This window comes from Heterodontus francisci, chromosome 2, assembly GCF_036365525.1.
Source record: "Heterodontus francisci isolate sHetFra1 chromosome 2, sHetFra1.hap1, whole genome shotgun sequence".
NCBI classification, from domain to species: domain Eukaryota; kingdom Metazoa; phylum Chordata; class Chondrichthyes; order Heterodontiformes; family Heterodontidae; genus Heterodontus; species Heterodontus francisci.
In genome coordinates, this window is record NC_090372.1 from 208,795,489 (window position 1) to 208,821,323 (window position 25,835).

Consider the following 25,835-nt stretch of genomic DNA (forward strand, 5'->3'; position numbering starts at 1 on the left):
TGCTTTTTGTGGTATATATTAACGATTTGGACGTAAATGTAGGGGACGCGATCAAAAAGTTTGCAGACGACACAAAGATTGGCCATGTGGTAGATAGTGAGGAGGATAGCTGTAGGCTGCAGGAAGATGGTCTGGTCAGATGGGCAAAAAAGTGGTAAATGGAATTCGACCCGGAGAAGTGTGAGGTGATGCATTTGTGGAAATCAAACAAGGCAAAGGAATACATGATTAATGGGAAAATACTGAGAATTGTAGAGGGACCTTGGAGTGAGTGTCCACTGATCCCTGAAGGTAGCAGGACAGGTTGATACGGTGGTTAAGAAGGCATATTCTTTCCTTTATTCGCCTAGGTAAAAAGGGAACTTTCATATTTCAATCTGTGTTACTACTTTGCTTCATTACTGGTTAAGTATTGTTTTAAAATAAACTGATAATTTTGTTGTTTAGTAAAGAAACCTGGCTGGTGTATTTTATTCTGGGATCAAGAGTAGAGTCTATGATTGACCGCCGGTAACTGGGTAAACGTTTAAATATATATTGTGACCTGTGGAGAAGTGAAACTAGAAAAGACAGCGCACTCCTCTCACCTCAGTCGTAACACTGTGTATCTGTCAATTGCTGGTAACATCTCCTCACCCAAGGCTCTTGGTCAGACAATACCGTGACGCTAGCCCCTGTCAAGCTTAAAATTCATGAGGTGTCCATTCACCAGGTGCCCAAAATCTTGGTCTGGATTACTGATTTCTCCCAAGAAAACTCCTGGTTCTTTCTCTTGTGGGTATTGCTGTACTTGATTCACTGCTCTATGTGTGAAGGTCTTCTGCTTTGTACCTTTTTAAGCGCAGAAAGTTTTTGTGGCACATCGTCCCATAGTGTCCAGTTTTTCCACACTTAAAACACTCAGCTTTACTTGCTGGGCACAGCTCTCATCTGTGGGACCTCTTGGCTCCACAACGTTGGCAAGATTTTCCTGTTTCATGCACCTTCTCACTTGTATGATTTTTCTGTTCCTCAAAGTGTTTCCCTGACTTTGGCTTAACCAGTTGGAGAGGCATTAGACTCCTTCTCAACCCCAGCTTGTCTTCAGCTCATATTATGTCCCTATTCTGTTTGCAAACTTCAGCCTGTCTTACAATTTGAATGGCCTTTCCCAGTGTAACAGGTCTGACCAGGATTCATCTGCTATGCCAACAACTATCCGGTCTCTGATTAGTTCTGCCTTTAATTCGCTGTATTCACAACCTTTTGCCAATCTATACAGGTCATTAATATAGGAGTCTATAGATTTGCCAAACATCTGCACCTGCTTATTAAATTTGGCTCTTTCCAAGCTTTTATTGGTACAGATATTAAAATATTTATCAAAGGCTTGGAGTACCTCTTTGAATTTATGTAGTCTGTAATTGCACCTACTGAATGCGCTTGTTCTACTTCAGATTTTGTATGGAGTTGCGAAGAAATTCTAAACCTTAGCAACTTCATTCTTCATAGCCAATTTTGAATATGATTGGGTCCCTCTTGATTCTGGAAACTCTCTGGCATTCCCAATTTTGGATCCATATTGCTTTCTTAATAGACTTTTTAGGGTGTTCCCCTTTAAGAAATTCTGCTTATTTTTTCTCAGGCTTGGTTCTTTAATGGAGGTCTCCAGCTGTTTTTGAGAGTTCCCTACTGTTTTACTAGTCTTTTCTAGGGTTTTTTCCTTCAATAAATTCAGTTTTTTTTGTTTTTGTTTCAGGCTTTGTTTCCTTAATGCAGGTGGCCCAGCTGTTTTGTGTGAGTTCCCCACTATTTTAATAGGCTTTTCTAGGGTTTTCCATTTTCTTTGAAAAATTCAGTTTTTTCTTCAGGCTTGCTTGCCTTAATGGAGGTTAAGGCTGTTCTTGGGTGTTACCTCACACTTCTCAGATGTTCCCGCACTTTACAGGTGTTTCCCGTGCTTCACCCTTGCATTCAGTCCAAGTGAAGCATTGGGTTTTTCCCTGCTTTTTTTCTTTCAACTTTCTGAGCACAATGCCTTTAGAAAAGTACCACAAGCTTTCCAAAGGCTTTAAACACAAGCCCCGACTGTTGATATTGTGACTCACCCTGCTCACTGGATTCTACTTACAGGCTACCATGCTTCTGTTCAGTGGTGCAGCCTGTATTTCTATGCTCTGACTCTCCACAGCTTCTTCTACAGGTAAGTAGTTTTCTTACTGTACCAGACCAGTATTTATCTTTAAACTTCTCATTCCTTCCAAAGTTAAGAAGACCTTCAAATTCTCCTGATCACTTTCACCACTGTTTACTGCTGTTCTACCACTGCCATCATATTGCATTGTTGGTTTTGTATTAGTAACATTGTAGGGCGTTCCAGAGAAAGTCTTAGACTCTGGTAAAGGTTAACGAACAACACTTATTTACAGTTACTATATACACTCTCTACAAGCCACCTAAGCTAGCATCCTTTGTGTTGCTATACTTTTTTCTCGCACCTATCTCGTGTACATCATTGCTCATACAGTGGGTGGGGTCTCTCACGGGCTTCAGTATTAACTCTTTACAGCCTTGTACCTCAGCGAGTTCAACATCATAAGCAAATTTAACTGAGCTAAAGTAGAGTTGCAGTAAAAGTCAAAGGTGGCAATGTTGAAACATTCAATATATTCCTCTCATGTACATCCGTTGAAAGGTCAGCCATCAGATTTAATGACTTCGCCTCTTAACACTGTCTGAAGACTGTCCTATATTAACTTTATCGCCACCCAGTCACCAAACAGTCTTAGACCTGATTAATCTGAGTGGAGGCAGTGGTACCAATAAAGAAGGCTTGCCAACTCTCATTTTAAAAACCTGGATGGATCTGATCAGCAGTTGGAAAAAGAAAAGGAGTTCCTTTTTAAAGATGCAGATAGTGAATTTGCATATACCCTGTCTAAATTTTTTTTTTAAATACAAAGATCTTCCAAATAATTATAGACCGATCAGATTGTGTTTTAGAACTGGTTGGGCCAAGGACACTCCCTTTAGAGGAATCCCTGCATATTTGTGACTATTTTTTTGTTAAATGACAGGCCATTTGCTATGACTTGATGCTTGTGAGTTCTGGTGAAGCCAAATATCCCCAACGTCCATCACTGCTGTAAAAAGTCATCTCATTGATGACTCCAGGAATGTTGGGCCGACTGCCATTTAGTGATGGCTGTCAAGAGAATGAGTGAGTTTCTGGAGCCTGAGGTTGAGACGATGACCTCTTTGCTCTGAAACCATATCGGTGACTGGATGACAGATTGAGATGGAGATATCGCAGCAGCTGCAATGATTTACAATGATTTTTCTATGAGTGCGAATTGATTTGGCAACATCGCTACAGGTCTGGAGTTATTGGTCTGATAGTCTAGTCTCCTGGATAGGTCTTATGTTTGCGACAATGCCAGTTAGTGGAAACAGCTGAAGTAAACTAGCCAGGGGAATAGCTAATTATTCTAATGTCAAGTACCTGGGATCAAGCTTTAGAAGGAAATGTTTAACCTTCTTTGATTTGGCTTACAGGAGCCTTTGATCATTGCACATGACTTTTTAGCAAGAACTCTCCATATCCCCACACACAATGTGACTCTATCCATCAGGAGGAGGAATACTGGAGTTAGGTCTAATGTTGATTGCAGGAGGAGTTCCTCAAGGTAGTGTCCCAGGCACAACCACTTTCAACTGCTTCATCAATGACCTTCCCTCCATCATAAGGTCAGAAGTGGGGATGTTTGCTGATTGCATAGTGTTCAGTTCCATCTGCAGTTCCTCAGATACTGAAGCGATCCTTTGCCCATCTACAGTAAGACCTGGACAATATCCATGCTTGGGCTGGTAAGTAACACCACCTAAGTGCCAGGTAATGACCATCTCCAGCAAGAGAAAATCTAATCTCCCATTGCTGAATCCCCCACTATCACATTCTGGGAGTTACCATCGACCAGAAACTTAACTGGACCAGCCATTTAACTACCTGACCACAAGAACAGGTCAGAGGTTGTCAATTTGGTGAGCAACTCGCCTGTCTCCCTACTGCCTGTCCACCAGTGAGTGTGTTGGAATACTCTCCACTTGCCTGGATGAGTGCAGCTCCAACAACACTCAAGAAGCTCGACACCATCTAGGACAAAGCAGCCTGCTTGATCGGCACCCCATCCACCACTTCAGTCTCTCCTCATACGTCAGTCCCGCCGTCCCAGGAATTAGTCTGGTAAACCTTCGCTGCAGAGAGAAAGCAGGGAATTATAGACCAGTCAGCCTGACGTCGGTAATGAGGAAAATTCTAGAGTCCATTATCAAAGATTTTATAGCAGAGCACTTAGAGAACAATGGTAGAATCGGGCAGAGTCAGCATGGATTTACGAAAGGGAAATCATGCTTGACAAATCTACTAGAATTCTTTGAGGATGTAACTAGTAGAGTTGATGAGGGGGAGCCAGTGGATGTGGTTTATTTGGACTTTCAGAAGGCTTTCGACAAAGTCCCACATAAGAGATTAGCGTGTAAAATTAAAGCACATGGGATTGGGGGTAGTGTATCGCGATGGATAGAAAATTGGTTGGCAGACAGGAAACAAAGAGTAGGGATAAATGGGTCTTTTTCCGAATGGCAGGCAGTGACTAGTGGGGTACTGCAGGGATCGGTGCTAGGACCCCAGCTATTCACAATATACATTAATAATTTAGATGAGGGAACTAAATGTAATATCTCCAAATTTGCAGATGACACAAAACTGGGTGGGAGGGCGAGTTGTGAGGAGGATGCAGAGAGGCTTCAAGGTGATTTGAACAAGTTGAGTGAGTGGGCTAATGCATAGCAGATACAATATAATGTGGATAAATGTGAGGTTATCCACTTTGGTAGCAAAAACAGGAAGGCAGATTATTATCTGAATGGCTATAAACAGAGAGAGGGGAATATGCAGCGAGACCTGGGTGTTCTCATACACCAGTCGCTGAAGATAAGCATACAGGTGCAACAGGGGGTAAAAAAGGCAAATGCTATGTTGGCCTATGTAGCGAGAGGATTTGAGTACAGGAGCAGGGGTGTCTTGTTGCAATTATGCAGGGCCTTGGTGAGGTCACACCTGGAATATTGTGTGCAGTTTTGGAGTCCTTTATCTGAGGAAGGATGTTCTTGCTATAGAGGGAGTGCAGTGAAGGTTTACCAGTCTGATTTCTGGGATGGCGGGACTGATGTATGGGGAGCGATTGAGTCAGTTAGGATTATATTCGCTGGAGTTCAGAAGAGTGAGGGGGGAATCTCATAGAAACCTATAAAATTCTAACAGGACTTGACAGGGTAGATACAGGAAGGATGTTCCCAATCGTGGGGGAGTCCAGATCCAGGGGTCATAGTCTAAGGATACGGGGTAAACTTTTCAGGACTGAGATGTGGAGAAATGTCTTCACCCAGAGAGTGGTGTGCCTGTGGAATTCACTACCACAGAAAGCAGTTGAGGCCAAAACATTATATGTTTTCAAGAAGGAGTTAGATATAGCTCTTGGGTCTAAAGGAATCAAAGGGTATGGGGCGAAAGCGGGAACAGGTTACAGAGTTGGATGATCAGCCATGATCATAATAAATGGTGGGGCGGGCTCGATGGGCCGAATGGCCTACTCCTGCTCCTATTTTCTATGTTTCAACATTCACTCCCTTCACCACCAATGCATGGTGGTAGCAGTGTGTACCATCCACAAGATGCACTGCAGCAACTCACCAAGGCTCCTTTCACAGCACCTTCCAAACCTGCGACCTCTATCACCATGGATGCAGCTGCATAGGAAAACTATCACCTGCAAGTTCCCCTCCAAGCCACACACCGTTCTGACTTGGAACTGTATCGCTGTTCCTTCACTGTCGCTGGGTCAAAATCCTGGAACTCCCTTCCTAACAGCACTGTGGGTGTACCTTCACCCTAAGGACTACAGTGGTTCAAGGAGGCAGCTCACCACCACCTTCCCAAAGGCAGTTAGGGATGAGCAATAAATGCTGGCCTAGCCAGCGACTCCCAAATCCTTGAATGAATTTTTTTTTTTTTTGCATGATGGCAGGTTTGATGATTTCTGACCAATTCTTTGAGCCTGTTTTGAAGACAGAGGTTTGGAGCTGTTGTCAGATTATCCCATTGGTAATACTGTATATCTTCACCTTGGTGTTATGTGTGAAGTTAGAATTCTTTGTCCTTTAGTCACCGGATTTTCCCTGTCTACAGGCACATTACTGCTTTTTAATGATTGCTGTAGTGCACCTTTCCGTAAGACAAGACTATGGACCAATGCCAAGGGTCAGTTCGTTAGCTGAGATGTGATACAGAGCTAAATATGATCTCCCTGGATCTGGACCCAGATGCATGTCTGGATGTCTGATCTCCTTGACTAGTTGACAGAATGGTAGCCTAATGTTGCAGATTCCTGCCTGAGCCCACACCAGTTGCACAGCAAAGGCTTCACTTCATGTTCCTTTTAAGGTGCCATGGGAGAAGATGCTTGGATACAAGTTCAAGGTGATTTGTTAACTGCTTTCAGGGGAACTAGCAGCACTAGATTTAAATGTGACATACCTCCATTTGGTAAGTGTACTCTGTAATTGGGAACACTATAAACTCCACAGGCACTTGGACATTTTCCCTGTTTGTTTTATACGTGTGTGTGTGTGTGTCTCCTATATACTTGATTAAAAATACAAGCCTAAAATTTAATCAACAGATATTTAATGTCGGCCCAGATGTTACGGAACAGGTGTTATAACCTGTTTATTTTAAATGGTTTAACCCGGCCATTAAAATCGTGGGCAGAGGAATCCCGAATGAACGCATTAAGTATTTGTTACCTATCATGGCCAACGCTAATTCCTAGACTTGCTATATTTAAAAAGCAGGGTGCTAGAGAGCCAAAACCCGCCATCATCACAATTTGTTTCAGTTTCAATCCTACTGTAATTTCTGATTCTTTTTCTCCATTTCCTTCCCCAGTTCTGGTCTTCCTTCCCTGGAGCTGGTGATCTGCAGATATGGGTCTTAAGACTGCTTTACCCAAGGCGGAGCTGTGCCTTTACACCCTGGTGTTGTCCCTGGCCATTCTGTGGGCAGCAAGTTGGATCTATGAAGCCTCAACAGGTAACAGGAAGGAGACTGATCAGTCAACACTCATTTGTCATTCCTGCCACTTCTTCATTTCTTCCCCCTCCCCTTCCCCTCAAAATGATTCTCTTTGTGTGTCTTAATAGTTTAGTCAGTGATTAGGAATAGACATGTCTGTTTGTTGATAGGATTAGATGGAGGGTGGGAGGAGGCTCATATGGAGTATAAATATTGGCATAGACCGTTGCATAGTGGCAGAAAACCTTCACAGACACATTACAAGTCTCTCCCAAACAGTGTCACCTGAAACTCCATATCCAAAGTATAGGAACAGGAGGAGGCCATTCAGCCCATTGAGCCTATTCTGTCATTCAGTTAACTCTTGGCTGATCTGTATCTGAACTCCAAATTCAAACACAGTTGACCATTAATTTTGTAATCCCCATTCTTCTAGTTTTTCCTGTAATTGTATTCTCCCCTCCATCTCCCTTGCCTGACGCTCTGCAATTGTGGAGGCAGGCAAATCGTCTTCTCCCAGGTCACTGCCAGTGTCCCCTGTACACGGTAAAGACTGATCACCTGGAACAGTTCCCTTCAATTTTCTCATCTCCAATCTCTCTCCCACTTGAAGATGCTGCAGCGTCTGCTAGGCATCTGCCTGCTCAAAGATGTTCAGATTGGACACTTAATAGAGTGCAACACAAAGCTTAGCGTTTCTACAAGACTTTCCCTGCTTCCAGCAACCACTGGGGTAAAGTTATCACTCTGCGTTACATCGTCACTCTGTGTTCTGACTCCCCAGTCAGAAGAAACAGTTTTTCCCTAATCACCTGACCAAAACCAATCATTACGGAAAACGAGCCTAAATTAAACTCCTCTTTGCCTGCTCGGCTCCAGTCCCAAGTCTCTCCTTGTCTCTAGTTTCCCATGCTTGACACCATACAGGTGAATCAGCGTCCTATGGCTTTGCTGCCCTTCCTTGTCCTAGATACCAGGATTACCCACTCGGTCAAATCACATTTCCTGGTCCTGAATATTCTTGTTCTTAAAAACATTTCTCACTTGTTCTGTTCCTTGAAGCTGGTAGCTTGGGTTTGACGCATTCTACCAGACGGTGATACCAAGCTGAACCAGTGTTGTGGAATCCATTGCACTGCATGTCTTGTATTGCTGCAGTGTTAAAAGATCATGTTTCACTGCCACCGACACTTCTGTATGTGGTCAGGGCATTAAAATATATTTAAGGAGCTTTTATTGATTTACTGCATCCACGAGGGCATAAGCCTGCCAATGACACTCTCGGTCTGTACAGTACATTCCCAGTGTGTTAACTGCCTGTCTGGACCAAGGATAGGAGGCTAGAGGAATGGGCATAGATATAAGCAGGCACATCTTACCTGTTGTGCTACTGATCCTTCTGGAAGAAGGAGAGCGAGAGTATTGTGTGGAGGCAGGAGCCCAGAGTTGAACAGTTGACATGGAGTTGGATGAGTATTCTGGAATTTTGCTTGATTACCTATGGAAAGTGGGAGCATTTATACTGAATTTTTCCTCCGAAGATTAGGAGCAGGCTATTCGGCCCCTCAAACCTCTTCTGCCATTCACTTACATCATGACTGATCTGCATCCCAGCTCCATTTGGTCACCTTTGCTTCACATCCCTTGATGCCCTTGCCTATCAAAAATCTTTCGCTCCCAATATTGCCAAGTTCGAATGAACCCTTTCAGTGGGTAAATTGGCAGAGCTCCTGATTGACTGACTGGCACATGGGTCTGTGGAAGGAACTGCCTTGACAGGGCAGGTGGCTTTTTTTGAAATATCATCCCAAACTGTCCCATCTTATAAAAATCAGTTCAAAGTTGCAGTTACCTGTGGTTCTCACAGTTGAAGCAAATATGTTTACATGGAATTGTAGTGCTTCAGAAGGATTTATTTGCTCATGCTAATTTTAGTGCAGTAGATCATACAGTCAAGTTAATAACTGTGTTGCAGTAGGAGAACTAAAAATGAACACAAATGCACTAACCTATGCTGCAAAAATAGCATCTAGAAAAATTCAGAATCTGAAGAGTTTAACAAGTTAATGAAGCCTTTATGAACAAGTGTTTTGGCCCAATGCACTGAAATGAAACATCTTATAAATTCTGTGAATTTTTATTTGATTATTATTCAGAAACCTAGGAGCAGGTTGAAGGACATCTTTAACATTGAAAAAAATGTTGAGGTATATCAGGAAGTAATGTTTAGGAGATCCTAGCTTGGATTTTGATGGCCTGAGGAGGTTAGGAAGAGTAACACAGGTGAGGAATTCCAGAGTTTGGAGAAAGGGAGGGAGTCAGAGTGGAAGATGGTGTGAGATGTTTTTATCAGTACTGCAAGCTTTGGGTAGGGCGTGGGGAAGAGTGTGTAGGAGGGTCCTGTGGTGAAAGGAATCATGGCTGGTTTGGCTTTTAAGAACATGAGAAATGGGAGCAGGTGTAGACCATTCGGCTCCTCGAGCCTGCTCTGCCATTCAATACGATCATGGCTGATCTTCTGCCTCAACTCTAGTTTCCTGCCCACTCCCCATATCCATTGATTCCCTGAGAGACCAAAAATCTGCCTATCTCAGCATTAACTATATTCAGTGATGAAGTAGCCAATACCCTCTGGGATAGAGAATTCCAAAGATTCACAACCCTTTGAATGAAGACATTTCTCCCCATCTTAGTCCTTAAGTGATTGACCTCTTATCCTGAGATTTATCTAAGCTGATAGTTTATAAGGCCTGTGTTCTCAGCACCTCGCTGTATGGCTGTGAAACATGAGTGACTTACAGCTACCAGGAAAAGAAGCTCAATAATTTCCATCTTCGCTGTCTGCGGTGCATTATGGGTATATCCTGGCATAACAATCACAAATGCAATAGTCCTCTCAAAGGCAGAGCTACCAAGTGTGTTGGCAATAATCAAACAGAGGCGGCTTCAGTGGATCGGACACATCCGCAGGATGGAAGACAGTCGTATACCCAAGGACCTTCTGTATGGTGAGGTAGCCGGACGACGAGTGGGAGCCCAAAGCTCCGCTTCAAGAATGTTTGCAAGCATGACATGGAGGCTCTAAATGTCGACTATTGCACCTGGGAGTCACTAGCTGGTGAAAGAGGGAAATGGTGACACATCCTGTGGACTGGTGTGCACTACCACAATGACCAGTTGCTACAGCGGCTTAGCAACAGGTCAAAAACAACAACTCACTGTCACTTGGTAGCTTCACTTGCAGCACTTGTGGCAGAATCTGCCTCTCCAGGATTAGCCTTCACAGCCATCAGTAAAGGTGCACCAAGAGAAGACACCCCACCGAAATGGATTGTTTGCTGTGTGTCCATCATCTTTCATAGTTGGAGGGATGCCAAACTATCTGGAGACTATGCCCCTGTGTTCTAGATTCCCCAGCCAGGAGAAACAACCTCTGTCTACCCTATCTAGCCTCTTCAGAATCTTCTATGTTTCAATGAGATCATTCTTCTAAACACCAGAGTAAAGGCCAATTTTATTTAGCCTCTCCTCATAGGACAACCCTTCATCCCAGGGACCAATCTAGTGAAGCTTTGTTGTACTGCCTCCAATGCAAGTATATCCTTCCTTTAAATACGGAGATCAGAACTCCAAGTGTGGTCTCACCAAAGCCCTGTACAATTGTAATACGACTTCCTTATTCCTGTACTCCAATCTCCTTGCAATAAAGGCCAACATACCATTTGCCTTAGTAATTGCCTGCTGTAACTTTCCTTGTTCCTTGTACGAGTACAGCCCAAGGCCCTCTGAACGTTCACATTTATAAGTTTCGTGCCTTTTATAAAAACAAAACTGCTTTTCTATTCTTACTACTGCATGAAACGAAACAGAGTTTGTCAAAAGCTCGTCCTTGGAACCGCCATTCTTTTAAGGATATCTTTGCTTTCAGGCTCGTGTTTGTTTTATACCATGTATTTAATTCTTGTCTTCCCGCAGATAACATGAGCAAGCAGAGTTTTAAGCAGAGTGTCAAGCGTGGCTGGTCCTACATTGGTCGGAAAATGGTAAGTCCCTGAATTTGTTAGAGATTTGCCTCACTGGCTTATCGAGTTGGCTAGGTCACCTTGAGGCACCGGACTCTGTGAAAGAGTGTTACTGGCCATCGATCTCAAAGGGTCTGTGCTGTGCTGAATCCTCACATACCCCGTTGACTGCTCTTTTTTTCAGTTAATTTTCTCCCCTCCCCTTCTGACGACATCAGCTGCCCACCAGGATGTGGGTGCACAAGAGCTAGTACCCGGTCATTAATAATGTGTGATCTGTGTCGATTTTGTCATAAGGCTATTCCTCCATAGAAGCATCGCTGTCGAGCCCTACCCTGTCCTCACCAAGCATCCCTTCATTTCTGTCAGATCATGAAATGCAGCATAGAAGGAGGCCATTTGGCCCATCATGCCTGTTCTGACTCTTTGAAAGACCCACCCCCGCCCTCTCCCCATAGCCCTGCAAGCTTTTCCTTTTTTAAATATATATCCAATCGCATTTTGAAAGTTACTGCTGAATCTGCTTCCACCACCTTTTACTAGCGTTGCATTCCAGATCATTATAAAACACTGCGTGTTGTTTTCAAAGAAAATTCTACTCGTCTTCCCTCTGGTTCTTTTGCCAATTATCTTAAATCTGTGTCCACTGGTTACTGACCCTCCTGCCACTGGAAACGGCTGTGAAATGCTTCTTTATGTTGTTGGCCAAATCTGCCTTCCTTACAGTGTGAGGCTCCCGTCTCAGATTTCTCAATTGAAGCTCAACAGCATTGCTTTTTTTTTATTCATTCATGGGATGTGGGCGTCGCTGGCTAGGCCAGCATTTATTGCCCATCCCTAATTGCCCTTGAGAAGGTGGTGGTGAGCTGCCTTCTTGAACCGCTGCATTCCATGTGGTGTAGGTACATCCACAATGCTGTTAGGAAGGGAATTCCAGGATTTTGACCCAGCGACAGTGAAGGAATGGCAATATAGTTCCAAGTCAGGATGGTGTGTGACTTGGAGGGGAACTTGCAGGTGGTGGTGTTCCCATGCATCTGCTGCCCTTGTCCTTCTAGTTGGCTTAGGGGAGTCAGGAGGTGAGCTACTCACCTCAGGATTCCTAGCCTCTGACCTGCTGTTGTAGCCATGCTATTTATATGGCTACTCCTGTTCAGTTTCTGGTTAATGGTAACCCCCAGGATGTTGATAGTGGGGGATTCAGCGATCGTAATGCCATTGAATGTCGAGGGGAGATGTTTGAGATGGTCATTGCCTGGCACTTGTGTGGCACACATGTTATTTACCACTTATCAGCCCAAGCCTGGATATTGTCCTGGTCTTGCTGCATTTCTACACGGACTGCTTCAGGATCTAAGAAGTCGCAAATAATGCTGAACATTACGCAATCGTCAGCGAACATCCCCAGTTCTGACCTTATACGAGCATATGATACAAATAAGGAGCAGAAGTCTGCCATTCGGCCCCTCAAGTCTGCTCCGCCATTCAATAAGATCATGGCTGATCTGTTTGTGTTTTGAATTCCAGTCGTCCGTCTACCCCTGATAATCTTTTATTCCCTTGCCTAATGAGAATCTATCGACCTCAAAGTTGCACAACCCTCAGAGAAAACATTTCTCCTCATCTTTGTCCAAAAAGGGTGACCCCTAATTTTAAAACAGTGCACCCTAGTTCTGGACTCGCCCACAAGAGGAAACGTCATTTCCACATCCACCTTGTCAAGACTGTTCAGGATCTTATAAACTTCAATCAAGTTTCCCCTCTTCCAAACGCCAGTGAAAACAAGCCCAGTCTGTCCAACCTTTCCTCACAAGACAACCTACTCATTCCAGTAAACCTCCTCTGAACTGCCTCCAATGCATTCACATCCTTCCATATGATTGAGGGAAGATCATTGAAGCAGCTGAAGATGGTTGGGCCTAGGACAGTACCCTGAGGAATTCCTGTAGTGATGTCCTGGAGCTGAGGTGATTGACCTCCAACAACCACAACCAGCTTCCTTTGCGCTAGGTACGACTCCAACCAACGGGAAGTTTTCCCCCGATTCCCATTGACTTCAGTTTTGCTAGGGTTGCTTGATGCCATAATCGGTCAAATGCTGTGTTGATGTCAAGGGCTCGCTCTCCCCTTCCTGCCACTCTCTCAAACTGCCCGCTGGTCCCGCACTCTCTCCCCTTCCCGCCACTCTCTCAAACTGAAGGCACAGCCACCAATGGCGGAGTGGTCTAAAACCAAGGTTGCACAAGAGGCCAGAATTGGAAGAGTGTAGCTATCTCGGAGGGTCGACGGGCAGGTGGCGAGTTAGAGATAGGGAGGGGTGAGGCCATGGAGGGATTTGAACAGAAACCAGAAAAGATTAATTTTTGAAAAATAAAAAGCATGCATAAATCCTCTGAAATTGCACTCCATTTTTTAGAATCTTTTTTTGATTATTCTCAATTGTGTTTTGTTAAAAATTGCAGCCCTCTCCCTCTCCCTCTCCCTCTCCCTCTCCCTCTCCCTCTCCCTCTCCCTCTCCCTCTCCCTCTCCCTCTCCCTCTCCCTCTCCCTCTCCCTCTCCCTCTCCCTCTCCCTCTCCCTCTCCCTCTCCCTCTCTCCTAGTGTTGATCTTCATTATTGCTGTATCAACGTTTCCTATTCAAGTTTGCTATGTCAACTGTCACGGTGTAGTTGCATGCCCTGGCCAGTAAGTGGCTCTGCAGGACAAGTTCTCCCAACATCTTCCCTCACTACCCATTAGGGAACCAATTGGAAGGTCTCCTGTTCAATCTACATCCTGTGCTGAATCACCTGACTACTGGAGGTGAGGCATTATCAGTGCTATTTCTAGACCCCGGGCTGGAGAAAGGAAAATCATCCAGTGTATTCCATTTCTAAGTAAGTGAGGACAAAATGTGGATCAGCTGTGTAGCTTTCCATGATTAAAATGCCTATCTACACTCACAAAGAACAGTACAGCACAGGAACAGGCCATTCGGCCCTCCAAGCCTGCGCCGATCTTGATGGCTGTCTAAACTAAAACCTTCTGCACTTCCGGGGCCCAAATCCCTCTATTCCCATCCTATTCATATATTTGTCAAGATGCTTCTTAAACGTTGCTATCGTACCTGCTTCCACCACCTCCCCCGGCAGCAAGTTCCAAGCACTCACCACCCCATGTGTAAAGAACTTGCCTCGCACATCCCCTCTAAACTTTGCCCCTCAGCAACTGACTCTTCCACCCTGGGAAAAAGCTTCTGACTATCCACTCTGTCCATGCCGCTCATAACTTTGGAAACCTCTATCATGTTGCCCCTCCACCTCCGTCGTTCCAGTGAAAACAATCCGAGTTTATCCAACCTCTCCTCATAGCTAATGCCCTCCAGACCAGGCAACATCCTGGTAAACCTCCTCTGTACCCTCTCCAAAGCCTCCATGTCCTTCTGGTAGTGTGGCGACCAGAATTGCACGCAATATTCTAAGTGTGGCCTAACTAAGGTTCTGTACAGCTGCAGCATGACTTGCCAATTTTTATACTCTATGCCCTGACCGATGAAGGCAAGCGTGCCGTATGCCTTCTTGACTACCTTATCCACCTGCGTTGCCACTTTCAGTGACCTGTGGACCTGTACGCCCAGATCTCTCTGCCTGTCGATACTCCTAAGGGTTCTGCCATTTACTGTATACTTCCCACCTGCATTAGACCTTCCAAAATGCATTACCTCACATTTGTCCAGATTAAACTCCATCTGCCATTTCTCCACCCAAGTTTCCAACCGATCTATATCCTGCTGTATCCTCTGACAATCCTCAACAAACTCCACCAACCTTTGTCGTCCACAAACTTACTAATCAGACCAGCTACATTTTCCTCAATCATTTATATATACTACAAACAGCAAAGGTCCCAGCACTGATCCCTGCGGAACACCACTAGTCACATCCCTCCATTCAGAAAAACACCCATCCACTGTTACCCTCTGTCTTCTATGACTGAGCCAGTTCTGTATCCATCTTGCCAGCTCACCTCTGATCCCGTGTGACTTCACCTTTTGTACCAGTCTGCCATGAGGGACCTTGTCAAAGGCTTTACTAAAGTCCATATAGATAACATCCACCTCCCTTCCTTCATCAATCATCTTCGTCACTTCCTCAAAAAACTCAATCAAATTAGTGAGACATGACCTCCCCTTCACAAAACCATGCTGTCTCTCGCTAATAAGTTCATTTGTTTCCAAATGGGAGTAAATCCTGTCCCAAAGAATCCTCTCTAATAATTTAATAATTTCCCTACCACTGACGTAAGGCTCGCCGGCTTATAATTTCCTGGATTATCCTTGCTACCCTTCTTAAATAAAGGAACAACATTGGCTATTCTCCAGTCCTCTGGGACCTCACCTGTAGCCAATGAGGATGCAAAGATTTCTGTCAAGGCCCCAGCAATTTCTTCCCTTGCCTCCCTCAGTATTCTGGGGTAGATCCCATCAGGCCCTGGGGACTTATCTACCTTAATGCTTTGCAAGACGCCCAACACCACCACCTTTTTGATAATGACGTGACCGAGACTATCTACACTCCCTTCCCTAGACCCATCATCCACCAAGTCCTTCTCTTTGGTGAATACTGATGCAAAGTACTCATTTAGTACCTCGCCCATTTCCTCTGGCACCACACATAGATTCCCTCCTCTGTCGAATGGGCCAACCCTTTCCCTGGTTACCCTCTTGCTCTTTATATATGTATAAAAAGCCTTGGGATTTTCCTTAATCCTGTTTGCCAATGACTTTTCATGACCCCCTTTAGCCCTCCTGACTCCTTGCTTAAGTTCCTTCCTACTGTCTTTATATTCCTCAAGGGCTTCGTCTGTTCCCAGCCTTCTAGCCCTTATGAATGCTTCCTTTTTCTTTTTCACTAGGCTCACAATATCCAGCGTCATCCAAGGTTCCCGAAACTTGCCAAACTTATCCTTCTTCCTCACAGGAACATGCCGGTCCTGGATTCTAATCAACTGACGTTTGAAAGACTCCCACATGTCAGATGTGCCGCCCCCCCAATCTAAATTCTTCAGTTCCTGCCTAATAATGTTATAATTAGCCTTCCCCCAATTTAGCACCTTCACCCGAGGACTACTCTTATCCTTATCCACAAGTACCTTAAAACTTATGGAATTATGGTCACTGTTCCTGAAATGCTCCCTTACTGAAACTTCGACCACCTGGCCGGGCTCATTCCCCAATACCAGGTCCAGAATGGCCCCATCCCTAGTTGGACTATCCACATATTGTTTCAAGAAGCCCTCCTGGATGCTCCTTACAAATTCTGACGCATCCAAGCCCCTAGCACTGTGAGTCCCAGTCAATATAGGGGAAGTTAAAATCACCCACCACTACAACCCTGTTACCTTTACATCTTTGCAAAATCTGTCTACATATCTGCTCCTCTACCTCCCGCTGGCTGTTGGGAGGCCTGTAGTAAACCCCCAACATCGTGACTGCACCCTTCCTATTCCTGAGCTCCACCCATATTGCCTCGCTGCATGACCCCTCCGAGGTGTCCTCCCGCAGTACAGCTGTGATATTCTCCTTAACAAGTAATGCAACTCCCCCACCCATTTTACATCCCCCTCTATCCTGCCTGAAGCTTCTAAATCCTGGAACATTTAGCTGCCAATCCTGTCCTTCCCTCAACCAAGTCTCTGTAATAGCAACAACATCATATTTCCAAGTACTAATCCAAGCTCTAAGTTCATCTGCCTTACCTGTTATACTTCTCGCATTGAAACAAATGCACTTCAGACCACCAGTCCCGCTGTGCTCAGCAACATCTCCCTGCCTGCTCTTCCTCTTAGTCTTACTGGCCTTATTTACTATGTCCTCCTCATTTACTTCACTAGCTGTCCTACTGCTCTGGTTCCCACCCCCCTGCCACACTAGTTTAAACCCTCCCAAGTGACGTTAGCAAACCTCGCAGCCAGGATATTAGTGCCCTTCCAGTTTAGATGCAACCCATCCTTCTTGTACAGGTCCCATCTGTCCCTGAAGAGAACCCAATGGTCCAGATATCTGAAACCCTCCCTTCTACACCAGCTGTTCAGCTACGTGTTTAGCTGCACTATCTTCCTATTTCTAGCCTCACTGGCATGTGGCACAGGGAGTAATCCCGAGATTACAACCCTAGAGGTCCTGTCTTTTAACTTTCTACCTAACTCCCAAACCACCCCCTGCAGGACCTCATCACTATTCCTGCCTATGTTGTTGGTACCGATGTGTACCACAACCTCTGGCTGTTCACCCTCCCCCTTCAGAATGCCCGTGTCCGTTCAGAGACATCCTTGACCCAGGCACCAGGGAGGCAACATACCATCCTGGAGTCTCTTTCACGTCCACAGAAGCGCCTATCTGTGCCCCTGACTATAGAGTGCCCTATAACTATTGCTCTTCTGCGCTTTGTCCCTCCCTGCTGAACAACAGTGCCAGCCGTGGTGCCACTGCTCTGGCTGCTGCTGCTGTTTTCCCTTGATAGGCCATCCCCTGCAACAGTATTCAAAACAGTATACTTGTTAGAGAGGGGGATAGCCACAGGGGATTCCTGCACTGACTGCCTGCCACTTCTAGCGGTCACCCATCTATCTGCCTGCACCTTGGGTCTAACCACTTCTCTAAAACTCCTGTCTGTGACGCTTTCTGCCACCTGCATGCTCCTTAGTGCATCCAGTTGCTGCTCCAACCGATCCATGCGGTCTGTGAGGAGCTGCAACTGGGTACACTTCCTGCAGATGTAGTCGTCCGGAACGCTGGAAGCGTCACAGACCTCCCACATCTCACAGGTGAAGCACTTTACCCCTCTAACTGACATTTCTAGCACTAATTAATAAATGAGTTTAAAATAAATAAATACTTCTTAAATCCTGACTAAATTATGTTACAATTAACTATATGGTCCCTCGTGCTAGATTCCTACTATAAATATTAAATGCTAAATACAGTAATCTATCTCCTCCTCCCTCTGGTTTAGTTACTCTACTTATTAATTAGTTAATTAGGGTTTTAATCAATTTTTATCAATGTTTTATTTTCAAATTCAGTACAAATTCCCTACCAGCCAATCAGGTCACAGCTTTCCTGCGACGTCACTTTTTCAGTTTTTTCACCAGAGGTAAGTTTAAAAAAAAAAAAATATTTATAGGTCCGGAACACCGCCCTCCGAGTCTTCTCCGTGGAGACCTTTCTTTTTATTCATTTCATGGGGTGAGAGCGTTCCCGGAAAGGTCAGCATTTATTGCCCATCCCTAATTGCCCTTGAGAAGGTGGTGGTGAACTGCCTTCTTGAACCGCTGCAATCCGTGTGGGGTAGGTAGACCCACAGTGCTGTTAGGAAGGGAGTTCCAGGATTTTGACCCAGCGACAGTGAAGGAATGGCAATGTAGTTCCAAGTCAGGATGTTGTGTGACTTGGAGGGGAATTTGCAGGTGGTGGTGTTCCCATGCATTTGCTGACCTTGTCCTTCTAGATGGTAGAGGTCGCGGGTTTGGAAGGTGCTGTAGAAGGAGACTTGGTGCGTTGCTGCAGTGCATCTTGTAGATGGTACACACTGCTACCACTGTGCGCTGCTTTGTCATGGATGGTGTTTAGCTTCCTGAGTGTTGCTGGAACATAGGAGCAGGAGTAGGCCATCATTCAGCCCATCGAGTCTGCCCCGCCATTCAATACGATCATGGCTGATCATCCACTTCAGTGCCTTTTTCCCACACTGTCCCCATATCCCTTATGTCATTGGTATTTAGAAATCTGTCAATCTCTACTTTAAACATACTCAATGACGGAGCTTCCACTGCCCTCTGGGGTAGAGAATTCCAAAGATTCACAACCCTCTGAGTAAAGATATTTCTCCTCATCTCTGTCCAAAGTGGCTTCCCCCTTAATTTGAAATTGTGTCCCCTGGTTCTAGACTTCCCAACCAGGGGAAACATCTTCCCTGCATCTACCCTGTCGATCCCTTTAAGTATTTTGTAGGTTTCAATGAGATCACCACTCATTCTTTGAAACTCTAGAGAATACAGGCCCAGTTTTCCCAATCTCTCTTCATAGGACAGTCCCACCATCCCAGGAACAAGTCTGGTGAACCTTTGTTGCACTCCCTCTATGGCAATAATATCCTTCCTAAGGTAAGGGGACCAAAACTGCACACAGTACTCCAGGTGCGGTCGAACCAAGGTTCTCAAATCTTCTCATTGTGTTTAATTGTATGCAGGTGGTGGGTATTAACTAAGCATTCACTTGTGGGCCCTATATATGGACACAAACTAAAACTGTGCTTGTTTGGATTGGAAGGTGTATGTGTAACTCAACAAATAGAAGTGTGTAAGATGGGCTCAAGTTTTATCCTTCACCAGCTGGCTTTCTGGAATAGATTAGAGGGTGCCAGTAATGGAAGAGGTGTGGGAGAGCCCCAGTAAATGGGGGGGATTGGGGGAGAGCACTGGTAAACGGGGGGATTGGGGGAGAGCACCAGTAAATGGGGGGGGGGGGGGCACAACAGCTGGAAATAGGAAATAGATTTTCCAACCTAACCTTGTAGCTAAAATCCCTCATCCCTGGAACCATTCTGGTAAATCTCCTCTGCACCCTCTCAAGAGCCCTCACATCCTTCCTCAAGTGTTGTGACCAGAACTGGACACAATACTCTACTCTAGTTGGAGCCTAACCACAGCTTTATCCAGGTTCAGCATAACTTCCCTACTTTTGTACTCAATGCCTCTATTTATGAAGCCCAAGATCCCAAGGTGTCCAAAACTGGGGACCATATATAAGGTAGACACGTAAATCCAATAGGCCTTTCAGGAGAAACGTTATTTCACAAAGAATAGTGAGAATGTGGAACTCGCTACAACATGGAGTAGTTGAGGCGGAGAGCATAGATGTATTTAAGAGGAAGCTAGATAAGCACATAAGAGAGAAAGAAATAGAAAGATTTGTTGATCAGATTAGATGGAGAAGGGTGGGAGGAGGCTTATGTGAAGCATAAATGCCAGCACAGGCCTGTTGGGCCAAATGGCCTGTTTCTGTGCTGCAAATCCTGTGTAAGTGGGTCTTGAATCCACAACTTTCTGACTTTGAGACAAGAGTCTGTCCATTGAGCCACGGATAATGCCATGAATGGCTGGACCAGGTATTCACTTCCCTCTTTTTTTTTTTCAGGATATTGCTGACTTTGAATGGGTTATGTGGTTCACCAAATTCCGAAACTACATTCTTTTTGCCTTATCTGGTCATGTTCTGTTTGGCAAAGCCATTTCCATGACTATACCTCAGGTGGGTACAGTTACTATTCTGTTTCAGTTGTTTGTTCAAACTATTATTTGTTCCTGGAATGTGAGTGACACTGAAGAGGCAGATAGCGTGGGATCAATGTTGGTGTTGAATTTTAAACTCAGCAATGTCTGAGGACTTGATTGGGAAATGGAATTTTTGGGATAAGCACAAACAGACGTCAGAAAGCTGCGTCAATCACGATGCTACCCGAACTGCACCAGGCCATTTGTGTGATCCCACTGTCTCTTCTAACAGCAACCTTGAGTTGGAGCTTTGGGTGCCCTGCTGGTCTCTTGGCACGGGCTGTCTTTCCATATAGCATATCCTTGGGGATGTGGCCAGCTTCCATCCCGTACACATGTCCCCAAGCCAGCCATGCCTCCTTTGCTTGATCAGCGCCAGCAGGCTTGGTATGTTTGTCCTGGAAAGAACTGCTTCATTGGTGACTGTCTTTCCATGTGATGCTGAGGATTGCATCATATACACCGAAGATGGAAATTATTGAGTCTTTTTTTTTCTTGGTAGATATGAGCTGTCCAGGCTCCGCTGCTGTGCAGCAAGTCATATTATGGGGTATAATAACATAGCGGGCGAGAAATTCATTTGCAAACACTGCGCAGACTTACCTCGATTTCCCGAGGGTGGGCAATACCATGGGCCACTACCTGCACAGCCCACACGGTGTTCTCCTTTGATAAGGGCACGTGCTGCCCCGACCTCTGCTTGTGTCTGAACCCATGGAAATGGTGCAATCCTGATGTCACACAGCCCAACCAGCTGATGTGTCACCATGAAACCAAAATTGGTCAACGCAGATCCTGGCCAGGCCTGTGTTGTCCATTCCTGATAAAAGAAGCGTCAAGCAAGCTAGGCCCTGCAATAGCATTATTTAAAGGGCCAGGCATCCAGATTACAGGTAATTTATGTAATTTTTTTCTATTGGAAAGTGTCTGAAAATACTCTGGAATGTTTTTGAGGTGTTTTGGTAAGTTCCTGGAGTCGACAGAGTGTTGCTACATCCTCATAGGACAGAGGAGTGGGTGAACTGTCTGCACAAAGGCTGTAACTTGTCTGGGGGTAGCAGTGCCAGAGCCTCTGGGTCTGCAGCACAACAGGGAAATGAGCAGAGGCTGTGGAGAGGGCAACCTCTGCACCATGCCCTCTGCCAGTTGGAACCAGACTATTCCATGCTCCTTGACAGTGACAGGAGGCTTTCTGGCAGTTCCTTCAATATACCCAGCACCTCAGTGTGCATGCCCATCAGCATGCTCCTTTATGCCACCCATCAAGGTCCTCATGAGTAGCAAAACTCGTCTGCGACCTCACCTTCCGGTGAGCTGGCAGATAAACCATCCCTTACCCCGGGCCTGGCTGTATACTACTCATGCCTGGTGACTCGCCATGTGCTGATCCCAACTCTGCATTACCCTCCAAGGTACAGGCAGTGCCAGTATCTGAGCTGGTGGCTGCGAGTATCAGATTAAGTGACTGGGCCTCTCCATCAGTGCAGTGCTGCTGTTCTCTCCCTTCCTCCTTGGGCTGCCTTGGCTGGGCAGGCAACAGTTCCTGGGTCTCTGAAAACAAGAACTCCACGCGGGAAGGTTGGTGTGATGGGGGGGGTGGGTGTGGGGTGGAAAGTAAGAGGTCCGTGGTCACACCATCAGCAGTTTGCTCATGTCAGATAGCAGGATGAGTATGTGTTGGGAGTTGAAAAAGGGCATAAAGCAGTCACCGGCCCCGTCACAGCCAGCTCAATGCCGGCGACCATCTCCTCCATAGGGCTCAGGAGATACAAGCGTCCTTGACCCCCACCAGCTCTGCGCTGCTCCCTTCTATTGTGTGCCATCTTGTCCTGCATGCAAGAGGGCAGAATGTCAGTGATTTGCGTTGCACTGTATTCGGGTGATGTGCCTCTCTGTAGCTGAATAGCTGAAGGTGTGTGGAGGCAGTGCGAGGCTGGCAGCATTGGTAGGTTGTGAGGGTGAGGTGGAGTATCTGGATGTTATGCGTGAGTCCTGAGTGCCAGGGAGAGCTGCTGGGTGAGTGATGGGGATGTGGTGCATTGAGCAGTGAGAGGTTGGCGGTGGTGGGCAGGAGAGGCCATGTGAAGATGCATTCACTGACTTTGACTTCCCTTGTGAAGTCATTAGACTACTTGTGGCACTGCTGCCAGGTTCTCGGGTATAGACTCCAGGAGCTGACCTTCCTGGCTCCTGATCCCACTCCCTTCTGAGGGTGGTCCTTGACGGTCTCCTACCCAACTTCGGGACCATGGTATATCTCCTCTACCCACTTGCACCACTAATGGCTCCAGCGCCGTGTCTGTCAGTCTGGATCCATCTGTGTGCCCTGGTGTTAATTTTTTCAAGAATTTCCACTGCAGTAGTCTTTTTTTTTTTTAAAACCTTCCCTTGAAGAGGCAGCCTGCCTTTAAGAGCAAGCAGGCTGCCTATACCACATGATAGGAAAACAGTGTTGCCAGCACCACCTGCTATATTCAGACCACACCGGCAGCGTTGAGAAGTGACCAGCTCTGGAGGCACAGGTTCTTGCCCTGAAATCATGCAAATGAGGTGAGCAGACCAGTTTTGTGTCTTCCCCACCTTGACCTAAATGGGCATGGAGATGCTGCAAATTGCCCAGTTGAATTTGAATGGGTTATGTTGTCCCCTAGTAAACCAGAACATTCATGATGTGAAGGTCAGGAGCACATTTCAGGATTCTTTTGACCGTTTATCCACAATATGAATTTGAGAAAAAAGACTAATATTTACTAATGCTTATAAGCCTTGTTTAGCCACACGGTGATTGATATGCTGAATGGAAGTTGGGTTTGCCTCAATTCTTAAGGCATTTCTTAGCTTATCAAAGTAATTTGGGAAAAAAAACAGCTCATGTCCACTATGTTGGAAAGTACTTTGTGAGCCAGGCCTGTCTGACGATGGCAAAGTTGCAGGTTGGGAGAGTGGAAGCTTGAATAGAAAACTGTGAGGCACTTCATAGAATGATATAGCACAGAAGGCGGCCATTTGGCCCATCGTACCTATGTCAGATATAAAACATCCACAAGCCGCGCAGGAATGCAGCCCTGCATGAGGCGTGAACCATCCCCCTCCCTCCCTCCCCACAGGGACTCCAGTTTCTCAGTCAGCGTCGATTCGAGTGCTGCCACCCACTGTGATCAAACCTCATACACTGGGACCCTGAGTGAGGTTTCACATATTCCAGGTCCTGTTATCTTTTCATGTGCGTGTGTTCATTCTTGAGGTGCAGTTCTGATTCACTGAACAATGTATTTTTTTTCATTGATGTGGTTATTTACTGTATTACCAATGTTCTCTCTTTCACAGCACAGATCCGTATATTTTATGGCTTATGGGATGCTTGCAGTCCTGGCTACAATGGGCATCTCATACCTCATGTTAATCCTGCTCCACTGCATTTTGCTCTACTCCGTTGGCTTAGCTAAACAGAAATGGTTGTGTTTTGCTGCTGGCCTGTGCAGTTTAGCAACATTCAAAATAGAGCCTGTGTGTTCCTGGCAGGTAAGAACATAAGAAATAGGAGCAGGGGTAGATTATACAACCTTTTTGAGCCTGCTTCACCATTCGATGGCTGATCTTCTACTCCAACTCCACTTTTCTGCTCACTGCCTATTATCTCTTGATTCCTTTAAAGCCCAAAAAACCTTATTGACCTCAGTCTTGATTGTACTTAATGGCTGAGCATCCACTGCCCTCGATGTAGAAAATGCCAAAGATTCACAACCGTCCGAGTAAAGAAATTCCTCCTTATCTCAGTCCTAAATGGCTGCTCCCTTATCCTGAGACTGTGACCACTAGTTCCAGACTCTCCAACTAGGGGAAACAATCTCACCTTGTCTATCTTGTCAAGCACTCTAAGAATTTTATACGTTTCAATACCATCACCTCTCATTCTTCTGAACTCGAGAGAGTATAGGTCCATTCTACTCCATCTCTCCTCAAAGAATGACCCGCTCGTCCCAGGAATCAATCTGATGAACCTTCCTTGCTGCCCTTCTAAGGCAAGTATATCCTTTCTTAGACGAAAACTGGACATTGTACTCCAAGTGTGGTCTCACAAAGGCCCAATAGAATTGCAGCAAGACTTCCTTCCTCTTTTACTCCAATTCCCTTGCAATAAAGGTAACATGTCATTTGTCTTCCTAATTGCTTGCTGTACCTGAATGTTAATCTTCTGTGATTCATGTTTTTCTCTTGCGAAATCTGATTTAACTTTTGGTGAGTGGGTTCCATTGGTCCAGGTAGGTGTGCAGAATAGTAACCTTTAACACACTGAATGCAATTTTGGGATCCATACCCCACTCATGTTACAGCCCTGCCTTTGAAAGCAGTCCCACAATATGAAATCACCTCTCATTGAAACATTGTAATGATGCTAAACCAGGAGGCTAGTAATAGCTAACTGGCAGTGTTCAAATGGCAGTTCCCAAATCAGGTCTGAATAAAGGCTTATAATATGAAAACAAGTAGTTGCACTGAAAGTACAGTGGGATACGGGCTTTTCATAACCTAAACGGCACATTTACCCAATGTTTTAATGACTTGACTAGGAACATTGCAGGAGGAGGCCATTCAGCCCATGAGCCTGTTCTGCCTCCATTCAGTTAGATGATGTCTGATCCACACCTCAGCTCCATTTACCCACTTTTGCTCCATTATCCTTCAATACCCTGATTTGTCAATCTCTATCTCGATACCAAGCAAGCAAGTACGCACAATTCAAGCGGGGCAAAGTAGACTTTCCAGAAGGTGCAGATTACTGGGCAATATAATAATCTTTGAAGCAGTGTAAAGTAAGGCTATTTATCTATTCCGTTTAAACATCGGGTCAACCTGATGGTTCACGAGGACTTCGATGCAAGGAACAAAAAATCCAGACGCTCCACAGAGCTGCAGGACTTCGGGCGAAGAACCTTTTGAATATATTTTTGAAGCTGAGCCATGGAGGATGGGGCAGCGGCTTGCTGCCATTTATTCATTTAGTTTGGGGAGTGAGGAAATTTATGTTGCAGAGGTGTGTACAAGAAGGCAAGCACTTTTCTTTTAATTACACCACTAATGGACAAAATATTGCAGGTTACATAGAATTTACAGCACAGAAACAGGCCATTCAGCCCAACTGGTCAATGTCAGTGTTTAAAGCTCCACATAAGACCCCTCCTACCCCTCTTCTTCTAACCCTAACAGTAGAACCTTGCATTCCTTTCTCCTTCATGTATTTATCTAGCTTCCCCTTAAATGCATCTACACTATTAACCTCAACTACTCATGCATTCTAACCACTCTGGGTTAAGAAGTTTCTCCTGAATTCCCTATTGGATTTATTCGTGACTATCTTACATTTTTGGGCCCTAGTTTTGGTCTCCCC

At 45.3% G+C, this 25,835-nt stretch overlaps 1 protein-coding gene across 1 annotated transcript in view; it reads left to right on the forward strand.

The window, feature by feature from the left end:
- The first annotated feature begins 7,023 nt into the window (after positions 1-7,023).
- Positions 7,024-25,835, forward strand: part of hhatlb (hedgehog acyltransferase like, b) — a 56,812-nt gene continuing 38,000 nt past the window's right edge. Inside the window, exons 1-4 of the mRNA XM_068052169.1 lie at positions 7,024-7,129; positions 11,087-11,154; positions 20,310-20,423; positions 23,774-23,968. Of these exons, the coding sequence (XP_067908270.1) occupies positions 7,024-7,129; positions 11,087-11,154; positions 20,310-20,423; positions 23,774-23,968 (483 nt within the window). The remainder of the gene's footprint in view (positions 7,130-11,086; positions 11,155-20,309; positions 20,424-23,773; positions 23,969-25,835) is intronic.